The sequence below is a fragment of the Sphaerodactylus townsendi genome, linkage group LG08 (assembly GCF_021028975.2).
Source record: "Sphaerodactylus townsendi isolate TG3544 linkage group LG08, MPM_Stown_v2.3, whole genome shotgun sequence".
NCBI lineage: Eukaryota > Metazoa > Chordata > Lepidosauria > Squamata > Sphaerodactylidae > Sphaerodactylus > Sphaerodactylus townsendi.
This window is the reverse complement of record NC_059432.1, coordinates 103,157,217-103,182,245: the sequence shown is the minus strand read 5'-3', so window position 1 is coordinate 103,182,245 and position 25,029 is coordinate 103,157,217. Positions and strand designations below refer to the sequence as shown.

The 25,029-nt window shown below is 47.1% G+C and overlaps 1 protein-coding gene and 1 long non-coding RNA gene across 2 annotated transcripts in view; one reads left to right on the top strand and one right to left on the bottom strand.

Moving 5' to 3' along the window:
• Positions 1–3,397: 3,397 nt before the first annotated feature.
• Positions 3,398–25,029, bottom strand: part of NCEH1 (neutral cholesterol ester hydrolase 1) — a 29,428-nt gene continuing 7,796 nt past the window's right edge. Inside the window, exons 2-5 of the mRNA XM_048504830.1 lie at positions 15,681–15,909; positions 12,025–12,094; positions 6,004–6,175; positions 3,398–4,327 (exon numbers count right to left, since the gene is read on the bottom strand). Coding sequence (XP_048360787.1) covers positions 3,710–4,327; positions 6,004–6,175; positions 12,025–12,094; positions 15,681–15,909 — 1,089 coding nt within the window. The 3' untranslated portion in view covers positions 3,398–3,709. The remainder of the gene's footprint in view (positions 4,328–6,003; positions 6,176–12,024; positions 12,095–15,680; positions 15,910–25,029) is intronic.
• LOC125437370 lies at positions 4,536–5,153 on the top strand. The gene is made up of 2 exons (XR_007245200.1): positions 4,536–4,583; positions 4,754–5,153. It is a non-coding gene; the product is annotated as an uncharacterized LOC125437370 (long non-coding RNA).

The window sequence follows — 25,029 nt, the reverse complement described above, 5'->3', positions numbered from 1 at the left end:
TTTTATCTGTACACCGCCCTGAGCCCTTCAGGGATAGGGCGGTATGCTAAATTTAATAAATAATAATAATAATAATTAATGCTAAGGTTTGAAGGGCTTCAGATTGGGGTTGCCAACTCTGATTTGGGAAATATCTGGAGACTTTAGGGGGTTTAGCCTGGAGAGGAAAGAGACCTCAACAGGGTATAATTCCTGACATCAGAATTGTCAGAAAGAACAAAGAATTCAGGGGATACACTGTACAAATATTGGAAAAGAATATCCATGTCAAAAAAAAGAAACAAAAACATGTCCAACAGGACACTGGTAAATATCGTGACATGTGTTTGCATCCAGAAACGTTAGTTCTGTCCGTGGTTCTCCTTTAGTGGACTGAATAAACAGGCAGAGGGAAGATGCGGTTAGTAGAATTATAATATACTCCTAAGTAGAATTACACTCCTCTGAGCTTCCTGGAGAAGGGTGTAACTGCACTGGAAGGCTCTGTCATTCACTGGTTAGCAAACAAGGCAGATTTCAGGGCCAGTGATTGATACTCAGCAGCAAGGGGATCGAAACTAAACCAAAAAGTAGGCTCACAAGGTGTCACAATATAAGCTATTTTTTTTTTCAGTTTATGCAAACTGATTCAGATTAATCCCCAGCAGAGGAAGTTGCTGTAGGCCAACTTGTAGTAAACAGTGAACTTGTAGTAAAATTGTGGACTGACCACATGTTGCTAAGGGATGCGCCTGTTAAAACAAAGTTTCAGGTGGGTGGCCATATTGGTCAGCAGTTGAAGAGTGACACGCAAGTTTAATAACATCTTAAAGACCGACCAGATTTCCAGGGTATGAGCTTTTGTAAATGGCAAAGGGAGTTTCGACTCTTTAACAGGCAGGAGTGGGGAGAGACAAATCAGCATAGAGTTGTGCTTCCAAACTGATAACATCCACCCATCTTTCTAAATGAAAAGTATTTTTTGAGAACGGATAGCCAGGAGGTGGACAAGCTGTCCGCCAGAGGGTGCCCTACTGCCTTCTAGTTGCTCCGATTCTCTCGCCAAGCATGCTGTTAACTGAGCAGAGGTTTTCTTGATTTGAAAAAGCACTTTTTGTACACTTTAGCAGGAGAACCGCTTAATGCAGACAAATCACAGCTTCAATCGTGAAAACAGTTGGAGTATGTTAAAGCACCACGCTTGAAACTGAACACAGAGATACTGGTTAAATAAGACTAGGAAAAAAACCGAATGAGGCAAATCTTGCTCTAGAAAATAGTCTAGAAGACTCATGTTTAATCACTTAACACAAGGCTAGGGTTGTTTTTTTAAGCCAATTCCGTGGAAGATAAGGCTGGGCTTATACACCAATGCGTTTGCAAGCCGCCCTTGTTGTGAGGGATGAGCCTGCAAGCCGCACCCATTTATCTCACAAATTAAAAGTCCACTCTTAAATGCCAGCAGCACTTTTAAAGTTCCCGGGCAAAGGATTAGATCCAGTCAGATTTTCTGCCGGCAGAAGAAGAGGATGTGTTCTTTTCGATTTCCAGAAACCTTTTTCTGGGGATTAAGAACATAAGAACAAGCCAGCTGGATCAGACCAGGGTCCTTCTAGTCCAGCTCTCTGCTACTCGCAGTGGCCCACCAGGTGCCTTTGGGAGCTTACCTGCAGGATGCGAAAGCAATGGCCTTCTGCGGCTGTTGCTCCCGAGCACCTGGACTGTTAAGGCATTTGCAATCTCAGATCAAGGAGGATCAAGATTGGTAGCCATAAGGGCAGAAGCTTTACTGATGAACATCATTTACTGATTGCAGAAGCTTTACTGATGAAAGCCAGACAGAAAAGGAATGGTGTCAGATCAAGTGCAAAAGTCGAGGGGTCCAAGAGCGGCCAGCATATGGAGAAAGAAGCCAGAGGAGACCTGTGTTCGTGACTGATGCTGGGGGCTGTTCTTCAGCTTACTGAGAGAGCCCCCACCCCCGGCAATTAAGCTTCCTAAACTTTGGCCTTGATCTATGACCACCACAGCTCTCTTTCATCACAAGCAGAGATGATACATAATGGCCTAGGCAGCAATTCTCTTTGATGAGAAAAGCTGAACAGGTACACCTTACAACATAGGTGTCAAACTCGTGGCCCTCCAGATGTTATGGCTACAGTTCCCATCATCCCCTGCCAGCATCATGCTGGCAGAGGATCATGGGAACTGTAGTCCATAACATCTGGAGGGCCACGAGTTTGACACCTATGCCTTACAAGCTCCGTTCACAAGTGACATAGAATACATGTACAGTCTCTATGTGGTGTGCACGTGTGCCCTCTGCCCGTGACTGCTCCATGTGCCAACAGAATGGGTAGAGAGGGACAGGGGCACACCGCCCCCTGTACAACAGCTGGGTTGTTTATATGGTGTAGACATGTGAATAAGCACCATTCTAAACAGACCCAGCCTGTGACGAAGGACAATGCTTTCTGAATGTTGCCCATCGTAGGGAGAGAGCATATGTGTGGAGACTTCCTCCACACTTAGATGCTACGCTCATGAACAGGTAACCACATGGAGGCAGAGGGTGAGGCCACCAGAATGATTCCTACTCTCCCTCTTCATATGTTCAACTAGCAGAGGAGCTTACTGCCCAGGGGGACATAAGAGTCAAACGTCCCTGGGCTGTGGCCATATAGTCACATGCCCCCCCCTCCGGAAAATCAACCCCCACACCCCTCCTCCCCCCACTCAGGTCCATACACTGACTTCAAGACCTGGTTCGAAAAAAGTTGTTGGGGGGGGAGTCAGATGTTGCCCCAGGCTACAGTTTCCCTAGATACGCCTCTGCAGATGACTCACCTGTACAGGCCTTTAATTTTCCTTTGTGCAATTCTCCAGTTACGTTCAATGTATGTTCTGCAGAATGTATGCCTGAAACTGTACACTGAACCAGATTCTTACCCCAACCTCATTTGTAAGCTGAACACCCATTGGCTGTTGCTTACAAACAGAGGCCTATTCAGATCACCTTAAAAACAGGCTGGGTTCATGAACTCTCCTCGTTTTGGCTGCCTGCCTAAAAATGTAGAGGGAAAACTAACACACACCTGGCCAGTAGCACGTGATGGTTGTTGAGCTGAACTGAGCTTGCTGGACTGCAAAACTATGCAAGCTGATGCCAGAATACGACGATTATGTGTTTGGAGGCAAACAGTTAGTAGGTTGGACAAACGTGACAAAGTTTAGCAGATAAATGCACCCCGCCTGCATAGCCCGAAGTAGCCCAAACCCCTTCAGAACTCAGAAGTCAAGCAAAGTCAGACATGGTTAGTATTTGGATGGGAGACAACCACAAAAGACCATCGTTGCTGTGGAAAGCAAGGAGCAACCGCTTCTGCCCTTCTGTTGGCTTGAAAAACCCCGCGAGGTGTCAATCTAAGTCAGTTGTGACTTAGCGCTTTATTATTCTAAATGCCCCCAGCAGCTGACTTACAAAGTCACACTGAGACAAACAGAACTTGCTTCCTCATCATGCATTGGGATCAGAATTGTATTGCAACTTCCCCTACAACACAGCGACAGACAAATCCAAGGCAAGACATTAGTGGTATACCCTTACGGCACAACTTAAAATCTTGCTTTAAACACAGATGGCACAAGAATGTGTTAAAAGAGCTCACGACATTTTGGACCTGTTAACAGTTTGTTTGTTCGCTCGCTTGTTTTGCAAGCAAGAAATTCTTCACAGGTTTTCACTAAGCCATTTGATATAGCTGTCCCTGATGCGAATTCCTGCTGAAAAACGGGTGGGCCAAATGGTGAAGATCATGCAGCCATGAAAACAGTCCTCGAAGTGGTCCAGGGTTATATCCACCCCAGCATCCTCCAGTCGTTTGGCATACATGATCCCATCATCTCTCAGGACGTCGATCTCACAAGTCAGGATATAAGTCTTGGGTTGGAGCCGGAGAACCTGTTTCTCGGCTAACAACGGAGCAGCACGGACATCGAGCAAGGAGGGGATAGCCTGTAGGATTTCCACTTTTCCCGTTGCAGGTGTCACGGGCTTGTACGTCTTTCTGAAACGAGGGGTGATGAGGGAAGTCCAGTCCACACGGTCCCTGAAAGGACTGGCTTCGCTCACATCCAGGGAGGTGTGATTGTTGACGACCAAGGACTGGGCAAACTCATAGTTCCCGCTGAAATAGTCGATCCAGAACTTCACCATGACAAATCGGGGCAGCACGGGGGAAAACTCGTTCTGCCGATACGAGGGAGTATTAAAATCAAACGCTTGGAGGACTGGGTAGATCAAAGCCTGCAGTTTGAAACTGCTGGTTTCGTTCTCATCTTGACTCAACTGCAAAAGAGAAAAATGAAAGTGGAAGAGTCACAATTCAGACATTGGCTGGTATGGACCAAAGAGAAAAAGCTTTCCCCTGCATTTCCTCTCCCATCCTATTATGTATAGCCTGGCAATTGCTTGGTGGTACAGGGGCTAGATCAGGGGTCTGCAACCTGCAGCTCTCCAAATGTTCATGGACTACAAATCCCAATTGGCCATGCTGGCAGGGGCTGATGGGAATTGTAGTCCATGAACATCTGGAGAACCGCAGGTTGCAGACCCCTGATCATCTGATGGGATGATGGGAATTGTAGTCCATGAGCATTTGGAGAGCTGCAGGTTGCAGACCCCTGATCATCTGATGGGATGATGGGAATTGTAGTCCATGAACATTTGGAGAGCTGCAGGTTGCAGACCCCATGAACATCTGGAGAACCGCAGGGTGCAGACCCCTGGGCTAGATCATGAGAGAGGCTTCCTTGAGAAAAGCAACCCCAGAACAACTAAAACACATCTATGGTATAAATTCATAATTGTTCAACATCATGACTTCCTTCTAAAGAATTCTGGGAAACGCTGTCTGCAAAGGGACTAAGAATCTCTACCCACCATCAGAATGTTACAAAATTACTATTCGCAGCTTAAATCCCGCATGGAAGTAACAAAGGGATTTTCTGCACAGCATTTCTGCTCTGCACCAAGTTCTGGAGCTTCAAAGGATACTTTGTGAAAGGGAACGGAGGAAAACGATGCAGTTAAGAAGTTGAGCTGGAACAAGAACCTGGTGTGGAAATGCCCAAAGATACAAAATTATTGTGTTAAAAAATAAAACAAGCATGCAGGATTTTGGCCTCTTTCAGTTATTGTTGAATTCCACGTTGTAGTGTTGCACGTGTGATTTTGCTGTCAAGTCGTAGCAGGTTTATGGCAACGCAGTAGGGTTTTCAAGGCATGAGACGTTCAGAAAAGGGTTGCCATTGCCTGCCTCTGGGGACTAAGCGTGTTCAGAGATAACTGACTGGTCCAAAGTCACCCAGAATGCATCATATGGAGGACTGGGGAATCAAACCAGGCCTTTCAGATAAGAGTCTGCCACTCTTAACCATGGCTCATACTGACACTTTAAGGTCTAGGTAGCAACGAAGATGTATTGACCCGCAAGCCAAATAAAATTGTGTGATATCAAAATCACACACTGGGAGAAACAGGAGACCAATGCTATGATTTCACCAGTGGAAGGTTCCTGGCCACAAACTCATGCAGAGCACTGGAGGGTGGGAGTGGGGAAAGGCTGGACTTGAACAAGGGAAAGGAGAGAAGAATACAAGGTAGAACTTTTGCAGGGAGGGTGGTCTGTGTGCTTCTGTGTGAATCACCACCACCAATGCATTGCTGTCCTCCTCCTCTCCTCAATATATGTGTGTGTGTGTGTGTGTATGTACGTACGTGCGTGCACTCGCATGCATGAAGACAGAAGGAAAATCAGGTGTTTTGTTTTCTACACACAAGCGCCAGCAGCCGGTCCTTGCAAAACAAAGTCACAAAATGCCAGCTCCAGATGGACTCACAACCCAGGAGGTGAGACTCAGCGTTATGGCTCCGAGTTTAATTGTGTTGAGCTGGAACAACTGCACTTTTTAGGACAAATGGACATGCACACATTCTTTCTGTAAGCAGGAAAGAGAGGTCACCTCTTGGCACACAGCAGCTGCAAGGTTTCCTCCCGCACTGTCGCCAGAAATTGCAACTCTGCTGGGGTCAACCGAATATTGAGCCAGGACCTCGGGGCGCAAGAAGTGCCTCGTGGCATGGAGAACATCCTCAAACTGCGCTGGGAAATGGAAGTCAGGCACAAGTCGGTACCTGCAAAGAGAAGAGTGACACAGGTCTAGATTGCTCCTGCAACCCTTGAAGCATATGTCCAACATGGGAAGTTAAGGCTCCTATTTTCATCATGCCTTCACTCAAGGGCAGTGTGGAACTGCTCCCTAGCTCAGGCCCTTTCCGCACAGCAGAAAGGGCGATGCTCCACCGGCAGAAAGTATGCTGGTGGAGGGGAGGGGGCCATTTGCACGGGACCGTGCGAGCGGCCCCCGCAGAGGCCAACACAGAAGAGGCCAGCCTCTTCTGCGTCCCCCCCACTCACCTCGTCCTCCAGCGTCGGTCTGGAGGGCTGCAGGGACCCGCCCATGCTGCCCTTCGACCTCCAGGGGTCGGAGGGCAGCATGGGCAGGTCTCAGCAGCCCTCCAGACTGACACTGGAGGACGAGGTGAGTGGGGGGAGGACGGGAAAGCGGCGCCTTCGGCGTGGTGCGAAAGATGGGAAGGCGGCACTTTTCAAAAACCTCCCTTGGGAAGGGAGGTGGAAAGCGGTGCCTTCACGCCACTTGGGGCCGCACAGGACGGCGCTGAACGGCTGCCCAGGGACCGGTGTTTTTCCATCTCTGGGCTGCTGTTTTTGGCCCCGTGCGGAAAGGGCCCCTGTTATTTGTGAATGATGCTCTTCAAGAGTCACATCTCTTTGCTATGTGTCAAACAATATTTAGGGTGAAGATTGACACCAGCGAAGATGTTCAGTGTGGAGACTTGACACCAGCAACCAAATGTTCCCATCTGCCCTTGCCACATGCAGGACAGCCCTGCATTTCAGAAGTGTGTTCTACTTATTTTGCTTCTGGAGTTTTTCAAAGAAATACTATAAATTCATGTGTTGTCGAAGGCTTCATGGCCGGATTCAACTGGTTGTGGAGGGTTTTCCGGGCTGTGTGGCCGTGGTCTGGTGGATCTTGTTTCTAACTTTTCGCCTGCATCTGTAGCTGGACGCAGTGTGTAACAGACTTCCCTCTGTGACACACCTCTGAAGATGCCGGCCACAGATGCAGGCGAAACGTTAGGAACAAGATCCACCAGACCACGGCCACACAGCCCGGAAAACCCTCCACAACCAGTATAAATTCATGGTTCACTTTTTCTTGCCCCGCTCCCTGCCCCTGTATCCACTATTTATTTAAACATTCAAACATCCCACCTTTCCCAATGGTTCAAGGTAGCTTACAATAATCGTTAAAAACATTTTCCGTTAAAGCCAAAAATAAAATAGCAAACCCCAAATCTCTCCTCTGCTTAAAAGATGCCTGCTGTTTCTATATGTAAATCTGTGCACGAACACACACCGCCCCAGAGGGAGGGAGACATCCCTGTAGCACAGAGTGGTAAGCTGCAGTGCAGCAGGCAAAGCTCTGCTCATGATCTGAGTTCGATCCCAACAGAAGTTGGTTTCAGATAGCGGGCTCAAGGTTGACCGAACCTTCCGAGGTTGCTAAAATGAATACCCAGCTTGCTGGGATAAAGTGTTGATGGCTGGGGAAGGCTATCTGGCTTGTAAGCGTCACGCGTCACCCCATGATTCGGCAATGACCTGGTACTTGAACTCCATCCATCCTCTGCCAAGTGAAGTTTTCCTTCCACATTGTATGAAATGGGCTCTAGCCAATGAAGAAGAAGAGGAGTTTGGATTTATATCCCCCCTTTCTCTCCTGCAGGAGACTCAAAGGGGCTTACAATCTCCTCGCCCTTCCCCCCCTCACAACAAACACCCTGTGAGGTGGGTGGGGCTGAGAGAGCTCCGAGAAGCTGTGACTAGCCCAAGGTCACCCAGCTGGCGGGCGTGGGAGTGCACAGGCTAATCTGAATTCCCCAGATAAGCCTCCACAGCTCCGGTTCCTCCAGATTAGATACACCAGCTCTTAACCTCCTACGCCACTGCTGCTTATTGCTTCAAGAAATCTTTTTCTCTTTTCTCATCCAACTCCTTTTTGTTTAAAATGTGCTATTGTGTTGCAAACTGAACTGAACAAGACACAGCATCAGATTTTTAAAAACCTGTTGTTCAACCACTGAACCACTAGACAGCGTCTGCTGTATTTAACCTGATAAAGCTCAAAATGTTCTAGGCACGCGGTCATATTTGGTGAACTCAAGACCCAATCCAAATGACCTTGGATTGTTGCTTCCTTCAGAATTTGCTGTAGATGCTGAAAAGGCATTCAAAACGATACTTCTTAATCACTGAACTCGTGATCAAGGCATTCCAACAGATGTGTAAATCAGCCTAATGAATGTCCACTTCATGCATTCGATGGAGTCCATTTAACTCACAAAACTGCCTGCGGTTCTGTTTAGAAGCGGACTGGTACAAGTGGCCCACCCAGGCTGCCAACTAGAAGAATGACTGATGATGAGCCAAAGGGAGTCTATTCTCTGGGGCATAGGGTTAGGGTGCATAGGTGTCAAACTCATGGCCCTCCAGGTGTTATGGACTACAGTTCCCATCATCCCCTGCCAGCATCATGGGAACTGTAGTCCATAACACCTGGAGGGCCGCGAGTTTGACACCCGTGCTCTGGGGCATGCCAGTGATCAGGAGGGAGAGGACAGAGTCATTTCATGCAGAGATGCAACAGGCAACCTCCACTGTGAATACCGATTTGGGACCCCAAGGGATTTTAATCTTATTTTACTCAATGCACTAGTGATTCTCCCACTAAGAATGACCTAAAATGTTCAGCTTCTAAGCACCGCAGAGCAACTAAATTAAAGGCTGGCCACCTGCCATTTTTCAAGGGGGACTGCTTCCAGTTACCCCCTCATTTCCCCCCATGCCCCGCCGCCTGGAGGCATAGCTGCTAATTCTCAAGAGGCCCCCTGAAGTCAATGCCTTGCTTATAAAAGGTAATCACTGAGCAACAGTGTAGTACAGTGATGGCGAACCTATGGCACGGATGCCAGAGGTGGCACTTGGAGCCTCTCTGTGGGCACGCACACACAGAGTTCGTCATGTGGGGGGTGGAAAATCACACACACACCCCTAGGCCACTGAGCACGACGTGCGTGCACTGCAGTGAGCAGGAAGAACTTGACTGGTGGGCCTGGTGCTTGTGCTCTGGGTGGCTGCTGCCCGGGGCGGGGGGCGCAGAGGAGGCAGAGATGCTAGAGAGGCACAGAGTGGTGCGCACGGGACTTGCTGGAGGCTACAGCAGGCTGGCCCCTGCTCAAGCGGGTGGAGCAGAGGAAGAGGGAACCAACCAGCTTTTTCTAAACTAAAACCTCAGCATTCAGGTTAAATTGCTGGGTTGGCACTTTGCGATAAATAAGTGGGGTTTGGGTTGCAATTTGGGCACTCGGTCTCAAAAAGGTTTGCCATCACTGGTGTAGTACAATGGACAGAGTGGCAGACTAGGACTCCGGGAGACCCAGGTGAGATCCCACTTCTACCATGGAAGTTTACTTGCCGACCTTGGGTCTGTTAGTCTCAGTCTGGCCTACCTCACAGGGTTGTTGTTGTTAGGAAATGGAGAAGGGGAGAACGATGTGCTAAACTGGGATCCCAACTGGGGGGAGGCGGGATATAAATAAATGCAGCAGAAAGATACCACATGCCATAAGACAGTGGTGGCGAACCTATGGCACTCCAGATGTTCATGAACTACAATTCCCACCAGCCCCTGCCAGCTGGCAGGGGCTGATGGGAATTGTAGTCCATGAACGTCTGGAGTGCCATAGGTTTGCCACCATGGCCATAAGAACTGGCATGAAAATCAGGGAGAAGGATTCTCAGTCGCTGAGAGGGCAGATGTTACAGCCCTCTTGCACAGACAAATGTGCTGCCTCTGGCATGAATGCAGAAGTGAAAAGAACTCCCGGATGTGAGAACAAGCTCTCGTCTGGAAAAGTCAGCATTTGTGCTATGTTGTTATGTTTACAGTAGAAAGGATGGATCGATGAAAGAGGCAGTGATACCTTAACTCTCACCACCAGTGTTAACAATCACAAAGGAAGATTTATTGCCATCAGCTGCTCTTGGGGGAAAAAAAACAGCAACTCTTCAGTCGTTTCTGGCAGGTCTGTTTAAAAACGCAGACCTTCAAAAACATCCACAACTTGTTGAGCTTGGGCAGATAATGACTGAAATGAAAGGAGTCAACGTGATCCTTGAGGGGCCAATTGCGACAACTGTTTTCCTTTGAGGGATTCCTGCTAGGAGAGGATCATGCCTCGTTACAGGCAATTGTTTTGTCAATGGATCCCAGTGGGAGTGCCGTGGAGCTAAAATGCGGGAGGGGAAAGATGCAAGATGAAAGGGTGAGAAGGCAAATAACCAAATGAGAGGCTGGGGGATTGCAGATGAAGAGTTTGGATTTATACCCCCCTTTTCTCAACAGTAAGGGATCTCAACGCAGCTTACAAACTCCTTTCCTTCCTTTCCCACAATAGAGTTCTTGTGAGGTGGGGAGGAGAATTCAGATGGTTCATAACATCATCTGGACGTTGCCCTTCACTACAGAGGCTTCCTGTTCGCCATGCTGGGAAAAATATCTTTATAGAAGCAGCCATACATATACATAACCATTTACCAAGCTGCAACACAAGCATTTAAAAAACTGCTTGTTTTTAAACCATATTGGTTTATCTAAAAGCTACAATAGATTCTATGATAGGAAAAAAGGCATCTCTCTGAGATGGAACATTTTTGCATATCTGCAGACACTTTTGAAAATCTGGTGTTTTAAGTCCACTATCTCCACTGAGACACAAGAAGAAGAAGAGGAGGAGGAGTTTGGATGCATATTCCCCCCTTTCTCTCCTGTAAGCAGACTCAAAGGGGCTTGCAATCTCCTTTCCCTTCCCTTCCCTCCGACTACAAACACCCTGTGAGGTGGGTGGGGCTGAGAGAGCTCCAATGAATTATGACTAGCCCAAGGTCACCCAGCTGGCATGTGTTGGAGTGCACGAGCTAATCTGGTTCCCCAGATAAACCTCCACAGCTCAAGTGGCCCAGTGGGGAATCAAACCTGGTTCTCCAGATCAGAGTGCACCTGCTCTTAACCGCTACACCACACTGGCTCTCAAGGAAGCTGCCTTGTTGTGACTGGTCTACCTAGTTCAGTATTCCCTTCTGAATGGCAGCCACTCCACAGGTCCTGGGAAGGAGTCCTGTCCCCAACACCACCCCATTCCCATGCTGCTGCTACCACGGACCCATTAGCTGAAGACTAGATCTGGAATCTCAGGTGCGCAAAGCAAATACTCTGCAATTGCATGTACACTCTCATTCATACAAAGTTGAGAACTGCCATTCTCAGTAACTCACCTACTTTTATTGCATTGACTCAAAGCCTTAGCAAACGCAGTAATTTCAGAACCGGCTATGCAGAGATCTGTGGGCTAAAATAATGCAGATTTTTCTTCAGCAGCTTAGCCACAGATCCTACATGTGATTTATTTACTTCATCTGTACTAATTACTTCATCTGTACTGTGCCTTTTTCCCCAGTGGGGACCCAAGGAGGTTTACATCCATTCCCCTCTCCTCCATTTTATCCTCACAAGAACTCTGTGAGGTAGGTTAGGTTGACAGAACATAACTGGCCCAAGGTCACCCAGCAAGCTTCCATAACATGAGTGCAGATTCGAACCCTATTTCCCAGATACGAAGCCAACACTCTTAACCACTATCATACAGGCAATTCTCTTTCCTTAAAATAAAATGTAAACATGAACACATAAGTAACTATGCCACTATTTGAAGTCATTCACATTTAGAAGAACAGTTATCAGATATCTTTTAACCACAAAGCTGCTCAGCGATGGATAGAAAATCAGAACCAACGAAACCGTTAATTTCCTCATTCTTACTCCTCGCAATGTACTTACTCAATGGAGACAACCACAGCATCCAAAGACTCAGCCATAATCGAGCAAAGATTGTTATAGAAGCTTCCTCCTGGAATAAGAAGGCCAGAATATAGTGAGAAATGGAATAAGAAGGCCAGAATATAGTGAGAAATGAGCCGGCTTATAGTCATATTAGCATCATATTAGCATCGTGAAAGGCCTGGAGACCCTCGAGCAAACATTAAAAAGTGAAAACGAGTCCTTCTAACAGTATCGCAATTTTATAGAACAGCTAAAGGAGCGACTGTTCAGTATTCCTAGGTTTTAGGTCTCTGGAAATATCACTGGTTTGAGGCTTCTTCACCTGTGGACTCAGCTGCCCTCAACCATACACACGTCTTCACCTCCAGGGTAAAATACATCTTGTGAACAGCTCATCCCAGCTCATCTGAGGTTGCACTTTCCCTAACTGCTGTGACCCTAAGGATCTCGCTGACAGTCGGTGTTCTTTTCCTGACTTTCCTGTTGTTACCGAGGATGATGATGAGGAGGAGGTGGTGGCGCTGTGTGGTTTCTGAGCTGTATGGCCGTGTTCTAGCAGCATTCTCTCCTGATGTTTCGCCTGCATCTGTGGCTGGAAGATCCTCTGAAGATGCCAGCCACAGATGCAGGCGAAACGTCAGGAGAGAATGCCGCTAGAACACGGCCATACAGCCCGGAAACCACACAGCACCCCAGTGATTCCATCCGTGAAAGCCTTCGACAATACATCATCATCATCATCATTATTATTATTATCGTTATTATTATTAAATAATTAAATTCACCCACCCCCAAAAGGTCTAATTTGTGTGCAAGAACGGACAGTGTCTTTATTATTTAAAATGCTTACAAACTTGACACTACAGCTCTTCGAAATCAATTTGCTTGAGGTCAGCTCTCACATGAAGATACATGCACGCGCACAAAAGCTCACACCAAGAACGTGTTGGTCTTAAAGGTGCCGCTGGGCTCAAATACCAGCAGTAGTTTGTGGGGTGGGATTAAGGTTGCCAGCTCTGGGTTGGAAAATTCCTGGAGCTTTGGGGGTACGGCCAAGGGAGGACAGAGTTTGCAAAAGAGGCAACCTCAGTGGGCATAATGCCACAGAATCTACTTTCCAAAGGGGCCATTTTCTCCAAAGGAGCTGATCCCTGAAATCAGGAGATCAGTTGAAATTATGGGATACCATCATACCCCACCTGGAGGCTGGCAGCCCTGAGTGGTTTCCCAGCCCCTATCACTGTGTGCCGCTGACGGGGGTGACACCAGCACATACAAGTGATACCACCATCACTAGCTCATGCCAGGTCCCACTAGCCCAGGGGTAGGGAACCTTTAACACTCAAAGTGCCACTTGGACCCGTTTTCCACAGGAAAAGAAAACACTTGGAGCCACAAATAATTTTTGACATTTAAAATAAAGATAACACTGTATATATTTTTACCTTTTACTCCACTCATTCTGAGAAGCGCATGGATGCACCAGGGCGGGCAAGGATGGGGCCAGCAGCTCGGCCTTGCCGGCCGCCGGGAAAGCGCCCGCCCCGCTCGAACAAGGCGGGTGAGAGGGGAAGCCCGCGGCGCTGCCCAGCTGGCAATTGGTGTGCCTGCCCTGCTGCCTGCAAGGATGAAGCTGGCGGCTCGGCTCGTGGAGCCGCAGTGCAAGGGCAGAAGAACCGCATGCGGCTCTCGAGCTGCAGGTTCCCTACCCCTGCACTAGCCAATCAGTAACCATGCACATACACAGTTTCTTTGCCACTTCCTGCCATCTGCTGGTCATGGTACAGCCTCTTTCTAGTGGTAGAGCAGTGGTTCTCAACCTGTGGGTCAGGACCCCTTTGGGGGTCGAACGGCCCTTTCACAGGGGTCCCTAAGACTCTTTGCATCAGTGTTCTCCATCTGTAAAATGGATACATGTTAGGGTTGGGGGACACCACAACATGAGGAACTGTATTAAAGGGTCGCGGCATAAGGAAGGTTGAGAACCACCGTGGTAGAGGCTGAGACATACCTGATTCTTCACAAGCCACTGCTGATTAATTTTATGCTGTTGTATTTCTCTCTAAAAAAAAGATATAACCCCCAAATTTGGTGCTAGGTGAAAGGTCAAATGAAGAATGTTCCCTTTTTTCCTGTGGTAACATTTTTAAAAAAACAGCATAGAGAAGTAGTTAAAGAGTGTCAGTCTAAAATTGGGGAAATCGGATCCAAAGTGCCATTCAGCCACAAAGCTCACTTGATGACTTTTGAAGAAAGGCAAGCTAAGCACATTTTAAACAAAGAAACGTGACCTGTCTCTTTCTCAGCCCCTTTCTATCTGCTGCACTGGTTATGGGTCTGCCCAGAGGTGGGATCCAGCAGGTTCTCACAGGTTCCCGAGAGTAGGTTACTAATTATTTGTGTGTGCTGAGAGGGGGGTTACTAATTGGTGATTTTGCCACGTGATTTTTGCCTTAGTTACGCCCCTCCTCCGCTCCTCAGCAGTAGCACGCAGAACTTGAAGCAGTCTAGCAGGAGGTGCAATCTAAAGGCCCCGCGGGTGCAGCCTGCACCCGCGCGCGGCATTCGCTTTCACGCCTGCTAAGGATCAAGGTGCAGCGGCTGCGTCCTTGCCACAGCCCCGCCCAGGAATGCCCCACCCCTGGAATGCCCGGCCATGCCCCCATTGTGCCCTGCCCAGCCCCATTGGCACTACGCCCCTGCTTGAATCCCACCACCATGGGAACCTGTTACTAAAATTTTTGGATCCCACCACTGGGTCTGCCCCTGGGCTTGCAGTCCTTGTACCGGGAGTTCACTACTGAAATGTAGCTTAGCAGACCATGCGGGCCTGATTTGGAGTAGACCTGCAGGGAGACACACACCCCATCCTGTTCCTCCATCAGGAGAACTTCTACGTTGTTAGAGCTGCCAACCTCCAGGTGGGGCATGGACCTCTCTAGGAATTACAACTGATCCCCAGACTTCAGAGATCAGTTCCCTGGAAAGAAATGGCTGCTTGGGAGGGTTCCTGTCCCAAACCTCCAGGAATTTCCCAGCATGAAGATGGCAACCTGATATGTAGCCCAACTTAAGTTTCTGTGATCTGTTGAGATTATGCTAGCCTGGGCCATTCAGGTCAGGACATGACAGAGATGGAGACCACATAAGAACATAAGAACTAGCCTGCTGATCAGACCAGAGTCCATCTAGTCCAGCACTCTGCTACTCGCAATGGCCCACCAGGTGTCTTTGGGAGCTCACATGCAGGATGTGAAAGCAATGGCCTTCTGCGGCTGTTGCTCCCGATCACCTGGTCTGTTAAGGCATTTGCAATCTCAGATCAAGGAGGATCATGATTGGTAGCCATAGATTGATCGACTGTCCAGGTTAGTGGCCATCACCACCTCCTGTGGCAGCATATTCCAAACACCAATCACACGTTGCGTGAAGAAGTGTTTCCTTTTATTAAACCTAATTCTTCCCCCGAGCATTTTCAATGAATGCCCCCTGGTTCTAGTATTGTGTGAGAGAGAAAATTTCTCTCTGTCAACATTTTCTACCCCCTGCATAATTTTATAGACTTCAATCATATCCCCCCTCAGACCACAAAACAGGAGCAAAAATTAAGTTCTTTAGAAAGAGAACCGACGGCCCCTTCAGCAAACACCTACTCGTACTGGACAAGGCCCAGCCTCCTCCGTGGATGTAGACCACGCTGCGCCTCAGGTTCTTCTCTGCCTTTGCAGGAGGTTCATACACTCTGACCTCTACGCCGTCAAACTGAGTGTCTGTCATCTTCACCCGGTCCTCGTGCTGGGGATTCACCTTGTCAAATGTACCGATGATAAAGTTCAGAATCCTCAAGTGATGACCAAGTCCCAGGTAATGAGCCAGGTTGCACTGGGGGGGAAATAAGAGGGAAAGGATTTTAAAAGGGGCAGGAAACAATCCATGAACACATTAGCTCCATTATTAGGATCAGTAATGCAAGAGGTTTCTCTAATCATCCAAATAACAGAACCGCACAGTAGTGTAGCAAGTGGGGCGTGGGGGTGGTGCTTGAGCCCCAGGTCACATGCCACTTTCCACGGTCACGCAGGGGGCCCACTGCAGGCCTGCCCCATGGAGTTCGGGGCAGGGGAGCAGTTGAGTGCCAACTATTCGTACCTTCGGGACCGTCTTACCCCATATGTCCCTGCATGGCCTCTACGTTCATCAGAGGCCAATTTGCTAGTGGTCCCTGGCCCCTCGATGATGCGGCTGGCCTCTACCCAGGCCAGGGCCTTTACAGCTCTGGCCCCAGCCTGGTGGAACACCTTACCACCATCTATCCGGGCCCTGTGGGATCTTGGAGAGTTCCGCAGAGCCTGTAAGACCGAATTGTTCCACCGGGCCTTGGGGGGGCCGGCCGCTGATGAGCGCTCCTTTCCCCCCTTTCCTTCCCCTTTTACACTCTGGGTCTTAATACTTATGGGGGCCCTCTGCTCTCTTATCTTGTTTTCTTCCAGGGTGGGTTTATGAAGTTTTATGCTGGACGCCAATGTAATTTTGTTAATTTGTTGTTTTAATGGGGTTTTAATGTTGTTTTAATGTTGTTTTGTTGTTTTATTGTGTTGTTCACCGCCCAGAGCCCTTCGGGGGAGGGGCGGTATATAAAATTAATTATGAATAAATAAATAAATAAAATAAATAAACTAGTGGGACTTGCCCCACCCCTGGACTTCACATGGAGCTTGGGAACAGGGGTGGGGGCCCATTTGATGCTGGGGGGGGGGGGTGGAAATCTAAAAGCCAAGTTGAATCTCATTGCTAGGAATGTTTTGATTTATTTTATCCTTCCCCACCATTCTTACAGATAACAAAATGGGAGGCAGGGAGCGTTTCATGTGTTAAATCCCTGCCTCACACAGCCCAAATCAGGGCGAAGGCTACAGACACGAGCAATGCATCTTTTATGGAGGGAAGAAAATCTGTCATCCCAGGTGCCTCTGTTTGGGTCTCAAGACTCGCCGCTTAAACTGAACAGCACCCTAGGGAAATGCATGCAACAACATAATTGCAACATCGTTAAACACTTTCCCAAATATTACATCTTTGCTGATCCCAGTTGTAACAGCCCTTCATCAGAGAAGCTCAGGGTGATATAAATGGGTTCCCCCTGATTTGAAGATTGGAGCATGCAGCTGGATCCAAGAAATGGGACCAGATATGTTACCGCGCTGCCTGGTAACTTTTAATTGCTCCAGACCAAACAGCTCTCGGCAGCACAGGGGAACAGAAACGGGACCCGACACAGCGAGTATAATGAAATAAAAGAAGGTTTTATTGAGATGCCGACCTACGTGTCGGCACCTCCGCACCACAGCAACTGCGCTGCCTAGTAGCCTTACAACATCTTAAATACACTTTCTCCCACCGGGAGTCCGGGAGAATATAGGACAGCCTACATCCATTCATTCACAGAATACATGGCAACCAATCATACATCTACAGGTACATAGGAACCAATTAGAGTCCAGTGGGCAGTCCCTTCTTGAATTTCACGCCGAAGGCAGGGCGAGGCGATGATGTAGGCACTGGTGGGAAGAACACAAGAGTCCTTTGGGTGCTTAGGGTCAGGAAACGAAACTTAACGATGATGGCACCCTTATCTGCCTGCTGGGGATTAGGCAGATTGAGGCGCTTCTTCTGGGGGTCCCCTTTGTCAGCATCCATCCAGGGTTTTACAAATGAAAGGGACATGCCCAGGTGGAGCAGGGGTGGATTCCTGCCTTGAGCCAAGGAGGTTCCATGCAGACGCAAATACAAAAGATAACTATAAATCCTACTTTCTATCTAATACAGTTTTGTTCCTACCTATCTAATACAGAAATAAGACATTGTTCCATCTTTATTTAAAACAAGACCAGAAATGGAATAAAATCACTTCTGACTCCGCTATCAGATACTTCATCGGGCTCTTTTAGAAAAGACACACAGCATTTCTCCTTGAGACAATTCTACAGCAGCTGGCGCAAACATAATGCAGGGTCTCTTGAGAGACTGGAAGCGGGCAATGGGACGGCATGTTCCTTCCCTTCTCTGGCATGACTTTTCCCCTGCAGACCTTAGGCAACACTTTGTTCTATAAACAAGAATTTTTTTGCATAACCAGTGCAGCTTGCAATTCTGCTTAGAGTGGCTGTTAAAGAAACAACCTTGGCTGGACGTAGGAGTGGGTGAAGAGGGCAGTACCATATAATCTCGTGTCCCACATTTACTGTGGTTGACGATGCGGCTGGACTCAGATAGATAGATATTTATTATTACGGCCTTTTGGCCAGCCAATAGTTTAAAATCAGAGTACATGTGAATACATAGCACTCCACTTATACAAAAATATAATATAAATTAAAATTTATTTATTTATTTATTTATCATGTGATTTATAAGCCGCCTCACCCCCGAAGGGCTCGAGGCGGCTCACAGAATAGCTGCACGTTCAACAACAATCAACAAAACATATCAATTACAAGGGTGCAGCTTAGTTCATTAAAACTAACTTAAAACTAACTTAAAATCCATTATAAAATCTATTAATAAATAACATTAGCTTCAGACATTATTACAGTCCTCATCACACAGTGCAGCTCTTCGTTTTAATAAGGAACTACGCTTGTTGTGCACCAGTATACAAAATTTAGCTACCTTCTGTGAAATGGCAGAAACACTATCTTCTAATAATATTCTTACAGAATTTGTATCTGAGTTATCTATGAATGGATATACATGACGTGTTAACAATGGTTGGATCAACAGCTTCCTTTCACCTTCATGTAACTTGCAATGCAATAAGATATGTGACATTGAGTCTACTTCCCCTGAGCCGCACACACAGGTTCTCCTGTGCCTTGGAATATTTTGGAATCGTCCCATCAGATTAGCTGACGGGACGGCATCGAAGCGAGCCCTAGAAAAAGCCCATCGGCTTCTTGCTGATGTTATTACAGATAGATAAGGTGCAGCTGAAATACCTATCCATGCGGCTGGCCTCAGACATGTAGCCAAGCTACAGTTTGCCACTAATTTGCATGAAAAACAGCGTGTTTTCTCACCTCCAACCCTGAAGAAAACCTGAAAAACCTGACAACTTAACACGGAACAGATCATTCGGTGGATCCTAATAAAAGGTGTTAAGAGGATCTCTCTCTGCTTTTCCAGATGCCACTGTTCAGCACTAATCCTCCATCAACAGCAATTAGCAGGTAATAATGCTGCAAAGCTTTAAGCTCAGCTTCTCATTTGCACCCAGCGCCATCTAATCCAATTTAGTCTGTAGTTTTAACAAGACAACCATCATGACTGTGACCACACTGTGTTCTCCTCTTTTTCTTCTTCTTTGCACTGAATAAAGAAGAAGAAGAAGAAGAAGAAGAAGAAGAAGAAGAAGAAGAAGAAGAAGAAGAAGAAGAAGAAGAAGAAGAAGAAGAAGAAGAAGAAGAAGAAGAAGAAGAAGAAGAAGAGGGAGTTTGATTTATATCCCCTCTCCTGTAGGAGACTCCTGGGGCTGATTAACTTCCTAGTTCCCTCACAAACAAACACCCTGTGAGGTAGGTGGGCTGAGAGATTCTAAAAGCTGTGACTACTAGCTCCAAGGTCACCCAGAAGCTGAAGGCGGTGTGGGAGTGCACAGGTTGGGGTCTGAATTCCCCAGATAAACCTCCACATCTCCCGCAGCTGAGCTGGGAATCAAACCCGGTTTCTCCAGATTAGATACCCCAGCTCTTAACCTCCTACGCCACTACTGTTCAGAGAAAACAGAAGAAGAAGAAGAGGAGTTTGGATTTATATCCCCCTCTCCTGTAGGAGACTCAAAGGGGCTGACAATCTCCTTGCCCTTCCCCCCTCACAACAAACACCCTGTGAGGTAGGTGGGGCTGAGAGAGCTCCGAAAAGCTGTGACTAGCCCAAGGTCACCCAGCTGGCGTGTGTGGGAGTGCACAGGCTAGTCTGAATTCCCCAGATAAACCTCCACATCTCCAGCAGCTGAGCTGGGAATCAAACCCGGTTTCTCCAGATTAGATACCCCAGCTCTTAACCTCCTACGCCACTACTGTTCAGAGAAAACAGAAGAAGAAGAAGAGGAAGAGGAGTTTGGATTTATATCCCCCTTTCTCTCCTGTAGGAGACTCAAAGGGGCTGACAATCTCCTTGCCCTTCCCCCCTCACAACAAACACCCTGTGAGGTAGGTGGGGCTGAGAGAGCTCCGAGAAGCTGTGACTAGCCCAAGGTCACCCAGCTGGTGTGTGTGGGAGTGTACAGGCTAATCTGAATTCCCCAGATAAGCCTCCACAGCTCGAGCGGCAGAGCGGAGAATCAAACCCGGTTCCTCCAGATTAGATATACGAGCTCTTAACCTCCTACGCCACTGCTGCTCCTAGGAAGAAGAAGGAAGAGGAGGAGGAGTTTGGATTTATACCCCACCTTTCTCTTCTGTAAGGAGACTCAAGGTGGCTTACAAGCTCCTTTCCCTTCCTTCCCTCCACAGTAGACACCTTGTGAGGTAGGTGGGGCTGAGAGAGACAGTCACAATGTCCATAGTGAAATAGCAGAACAAAAGGGATGGGATACCTTTATGAACAACCAAAATAACACAGCAAATCATGCAGCAAGTTTGTGCACTCTATCTTAATTAAAAAGGCAAAACACGGCTTTTGTTTCTAACTTGACAAAGACCTGCAATCCTCAAGCTACTGTCTTGGGAGTAAGCTCCACCGAATAAGATGGGGCTTACTCAGAGTAAACCTGCTTAAGCTTATTCCGAGGCATTCTTGAGATTTTGAAAGGGTCTGCAGTGCTTTTTGAGGCATGTGTGTAAAACCCCGTCACATCTGACCTATGGTAACCCCCTAGGGTTTTCAAGGCAAGAGGCAATCAGAGGTAGTTTGCCACTGCCTGCCTCTGTGTAGACTGAGAGAGTTCTGAGAGAACTGCGACTGGTCCAAGGTCACCCAGCAGGCTTCATGTGGAGGAGGGATAATTCCCTGCGACGTTTTGCTCGGTCCGAAAGAAAGAGGCATCACTCTAGGGCTGTGCTAATGTATTCTGAAGCATTTCTGTCTTGCCCGTCTCCTCAACTTCTGTTTTTCTGCAATCTGTCTGATGATCGGTGCAACGTTTGCCTCATTTCTATGGCAGAGGTCAGAGTTAAAAAGAATACGAAAAGGCCAACTGATAGGTTTGGCACCCAAGTCGGGCCCCTGATATCCACCAATCGGAAGAGGCAGAATGTCCCAAACTGAGAAATACAGAGGGATGCAGCATTTGAACTCTCATGAGAATGTCTGAAGTTTGAGGAGAGCGGGAAGGAGAGCAGGAAGGAACAATAAGGGAAGAGGCTGGAGAACAGGGCAGGGGGCAGAACCTTTAGCAGAGATTTTGTAATGGGTCACAGGCACAAGTGACTAAGCTGACACAAAAACAAAACACTTTTTCTTAAAGGAGCAACCCTTTAAAGGTCAAGACAACTCAATCCCAATTGCATTTATTCTACAAGCCTGCCTGGAGATTTTTTGCCCCTTTGTTTTTAATCAATGGGAATTAATCTCTAGCCAATAACCCTCTCCTCTTCCAACCCAGGACTATTCCTTTAATTCGTAACTAACAATGTTACCTATTGCCTAAGCCAATCTTAACCTAATGCAGCCATCAACCGTATATTAAATATCGAAACATCGCATTATACTTTAATATAGTTAGAGAAAACAAGAAAAATCCAGCTGTGTATTAAGTCCACTCAATCATGGAGTTTAAAAGATGGTTTCTGGCTGGAGCAGAATCCTATTAGAGTTGGTATAGGGAAATAGATTAGGGAATCATACTTATCAGCTGGGCTGTCAATTGGGCATGGCCAATTGGCCATGCAGCTGGAGAGGCTAATATGGGGAATTGTAGTTCCTGAACATCTGAGAGCCGCAGGTTCCCTACCCCTGGTACAGTTGAATTTATGAGGTTTATTATCAATTAAGGCAATAATGTTGCACACGTGGTGGAATACATGAAATAGTTCGTCTGTAAATGATTGGAACTTGTTAAAACATTGCCTTCCCAGATTAAGTGCCTCTGAAGCTATACTCATGCCATACTGACCAGAAGGATCTAAAAGTAAACAAGCAAAAGAATCTTCCCCAATTTTGTTTTGAAAAAGCCTTTGGCTGCCATAGGGTGGAGTGGGAACAGGCCACATTAAGGATTGGCTGGCCAGTGGTGGGATCAAAAATTTTGGAAACAGGTCCATGGTGGACGGATTCAAAGGCATGGCATGGAACCAGCTGGGGCTTGGCTAAAATGCATGGGGCATGGCGGAGGGCATTCCTAGTGGGTGGACTCCTTGGCAGGGCTGTGGCAAGTGACGAGGGTGCACGCTGGCTTCCAGGTGCCAGCCCTCACTCAGCCCCTAGATCTCAAAGAAGCATCTATTGGTAAAGTATTTTTGGGGCAATACACCCAGGTAGTGGATTATTTCTTTTATAGAATGGTATTTATTCGATTTTTTTTAATGACAGAGGTGAGAAGATGTCCAAAACGCATGGGTTACAATGGTGAAGCATAATACAAAAGAGATTTAATTGTCTATCTCTCCTCAAAACTCCAACTAAAAAAAACATCCTATATTGCCTCCCTCCTTCCCATCTCCGGGCTCTTTGCATCACTTCAGAGTCCTAAGGAACGGCTTTTATCTACTCCAATTTGGAAAGAAAAAAACTAACATAGAGGGAGAGACCCAAAATCCTGAATTTAAAAAGTTTAAACTCCTCTCTTTCAATATAAATGTCAAGGGGAAAAATGAAAAATCTTTACCTCATAATACTTCTCTCCTTAACCTTGGTACTGTTAGAACAACAACAACAAAATAGAATTACTAGACATTGGAGCTATTGCAGAACAGGCATAATAATAATATTAAAGTGCCATGGGGCAGGGATCGCGAGGGGCGATTTTGCATCCCCCCAATGAATGACGATTTGTTGGAAATTCTAGGGACAGATGCACCTCATCCTGTCCCTAGTGTGGAGTTGGTTAATTAATAGCCAACCCGGGATCTCTTGAACTTTGGTAAAATTTTAGGAACTGGCTCTAATCCATAGGTGCTGGTAGGCTGCTTTGACCACCTCTTGCTGTGGCTTCGGCTTTAGTATTTCAATCAGTGCCTAAAGTAGGGGAAGCTCTTCTTAACTCTGAGGTCAGGGTACCCTTAATCCTCACTCTTCGGGATATCTGCTGGTTTACCCTGCATGCCACCACTCACCTTCCCCTCTCATGGCCTGCCTCTGCTTTGCCACACACCCCCACCTTCCTCCCAGGGTGAAGGGAAGCACTGTGGGCTGCTGACCTTGTGGCAGGCCCTGCCCCATGGGCCAGCCCCATGTCCCCTTGCTTTTGGCCCGCTCGGGTGAGGAGACACCACAAAAAATGAGAGGGGCAGGCTAAAAGCCAATGGGTACCCTCGACATGCTCACGGCACCCCAGGGTACCACGGTACCCTGGTTGAGAATGGCTGATGTAGAATATTGTCTGTTCATCATTATGTTTGCATTGCAACTGATATACTGATGAAGATTAACTTGAAAACAGGACTTTCCCGGACTCCTGTAATTTGATTCAGCTTCATACTTTGATTCAGCACTTCTTGGCATACATCAAATCTGACTCAACCGATACAATTTTATGGATGGATGGTGTGACTGTAAACCTTGTGGAATTGGCATTGAACCAACTACTTTTCATGGTGAATAATTCTATTGACTATTTAGAGCCAGAGTGGAGGGTGGTGGTTGAGAGTCCAAGTTGCACTGCCCCGGGAGCAACACGGGTAGGTCTCATGTAAATGTGACAACATAAAACAGAGCTGCTTGCATGCAGACCCTGCTTTCTGTGTCTTGGGCCCATTGATACAGATGGTCTTTATGGATGATCATGAATTTTTAAAAATACACTTTTCATGACTCTTTGGCTGTTTACTGGCAAAACAACATATCATTCCCAGTCGATCCCGGTAACGTAGCGGCCTTCAAGCATTGATCATAATTTCTCTGGTTCCCAAGCATAATTTCTCTGAACTCAACACCAACCTCACTCACGCTCCCTTTCTTGATTCTAGCAAGTACATACAATCACATGACTCACAGAAATCTGCCACATTTCGAAAAAGCCACAGTGGCCAACCAAACTTGCCCTGGAGAATCAACAAATAAGGCATACACGTCAAGGCCTCCCCTGATATTGCTTCCTGGCATTCCAAGGCCTCCCCTGATATTGCTTCCTGGATATTGCTGGCATTCAGAGGTTTGCTGCTTCTGCATAGAGTCACTACAGCCACTGATAGTCCTTTTCTCTATAAATCTATCTAACCCCCTTTAAAATCATTCTGTGCTCATGGCATTCTTTATAAACCACAGCAGCAAATTCTACAGTGAAATTATTTGTTGACTGAGGTATTGACAGCCAGTGTAATGTGGTGGTTAAGAGTGGTGGAATCTAACATGGTGAACCAAGTTCAATTCCCCGCGCCTCCACATGAAGCCTGCTGGCTGAGCTTGGGCCAGTCATAGTTCTTCCAGAACTCTCACAGCCCAGTAGAGGTAGCCAATGGCAAACCACCTCCAAATGTCTCTTGCCTTGAAAACCCTACAGCTGTGACCTGATAGCACACACCGAGTACTATCTCCTTTAATCTGTCCAGAATATACTGTGCATGATCTTCATTGGCTGTGATCACGTCTTTGAACCAGAATCTCTCATATTCTTAGTTCAGAATTTGTAGGAACCTGCGGCTCTTCAGATAAACCAGGACCATTCCCATCAGGTTCCTATCAGCATGGGCCACCATTGGCCATGCTGGCAGGGGCTGATGGGAATTGTAGTTCCTGAACATCTGAGAGCCGCAGGTTCCTACCTCTGTCCCACCTAGTCTGACACTAACCTTAACCATCATGTTACTAATAAATCAAATCTTTTAGAGACTCTGCAAGGATCGCTCA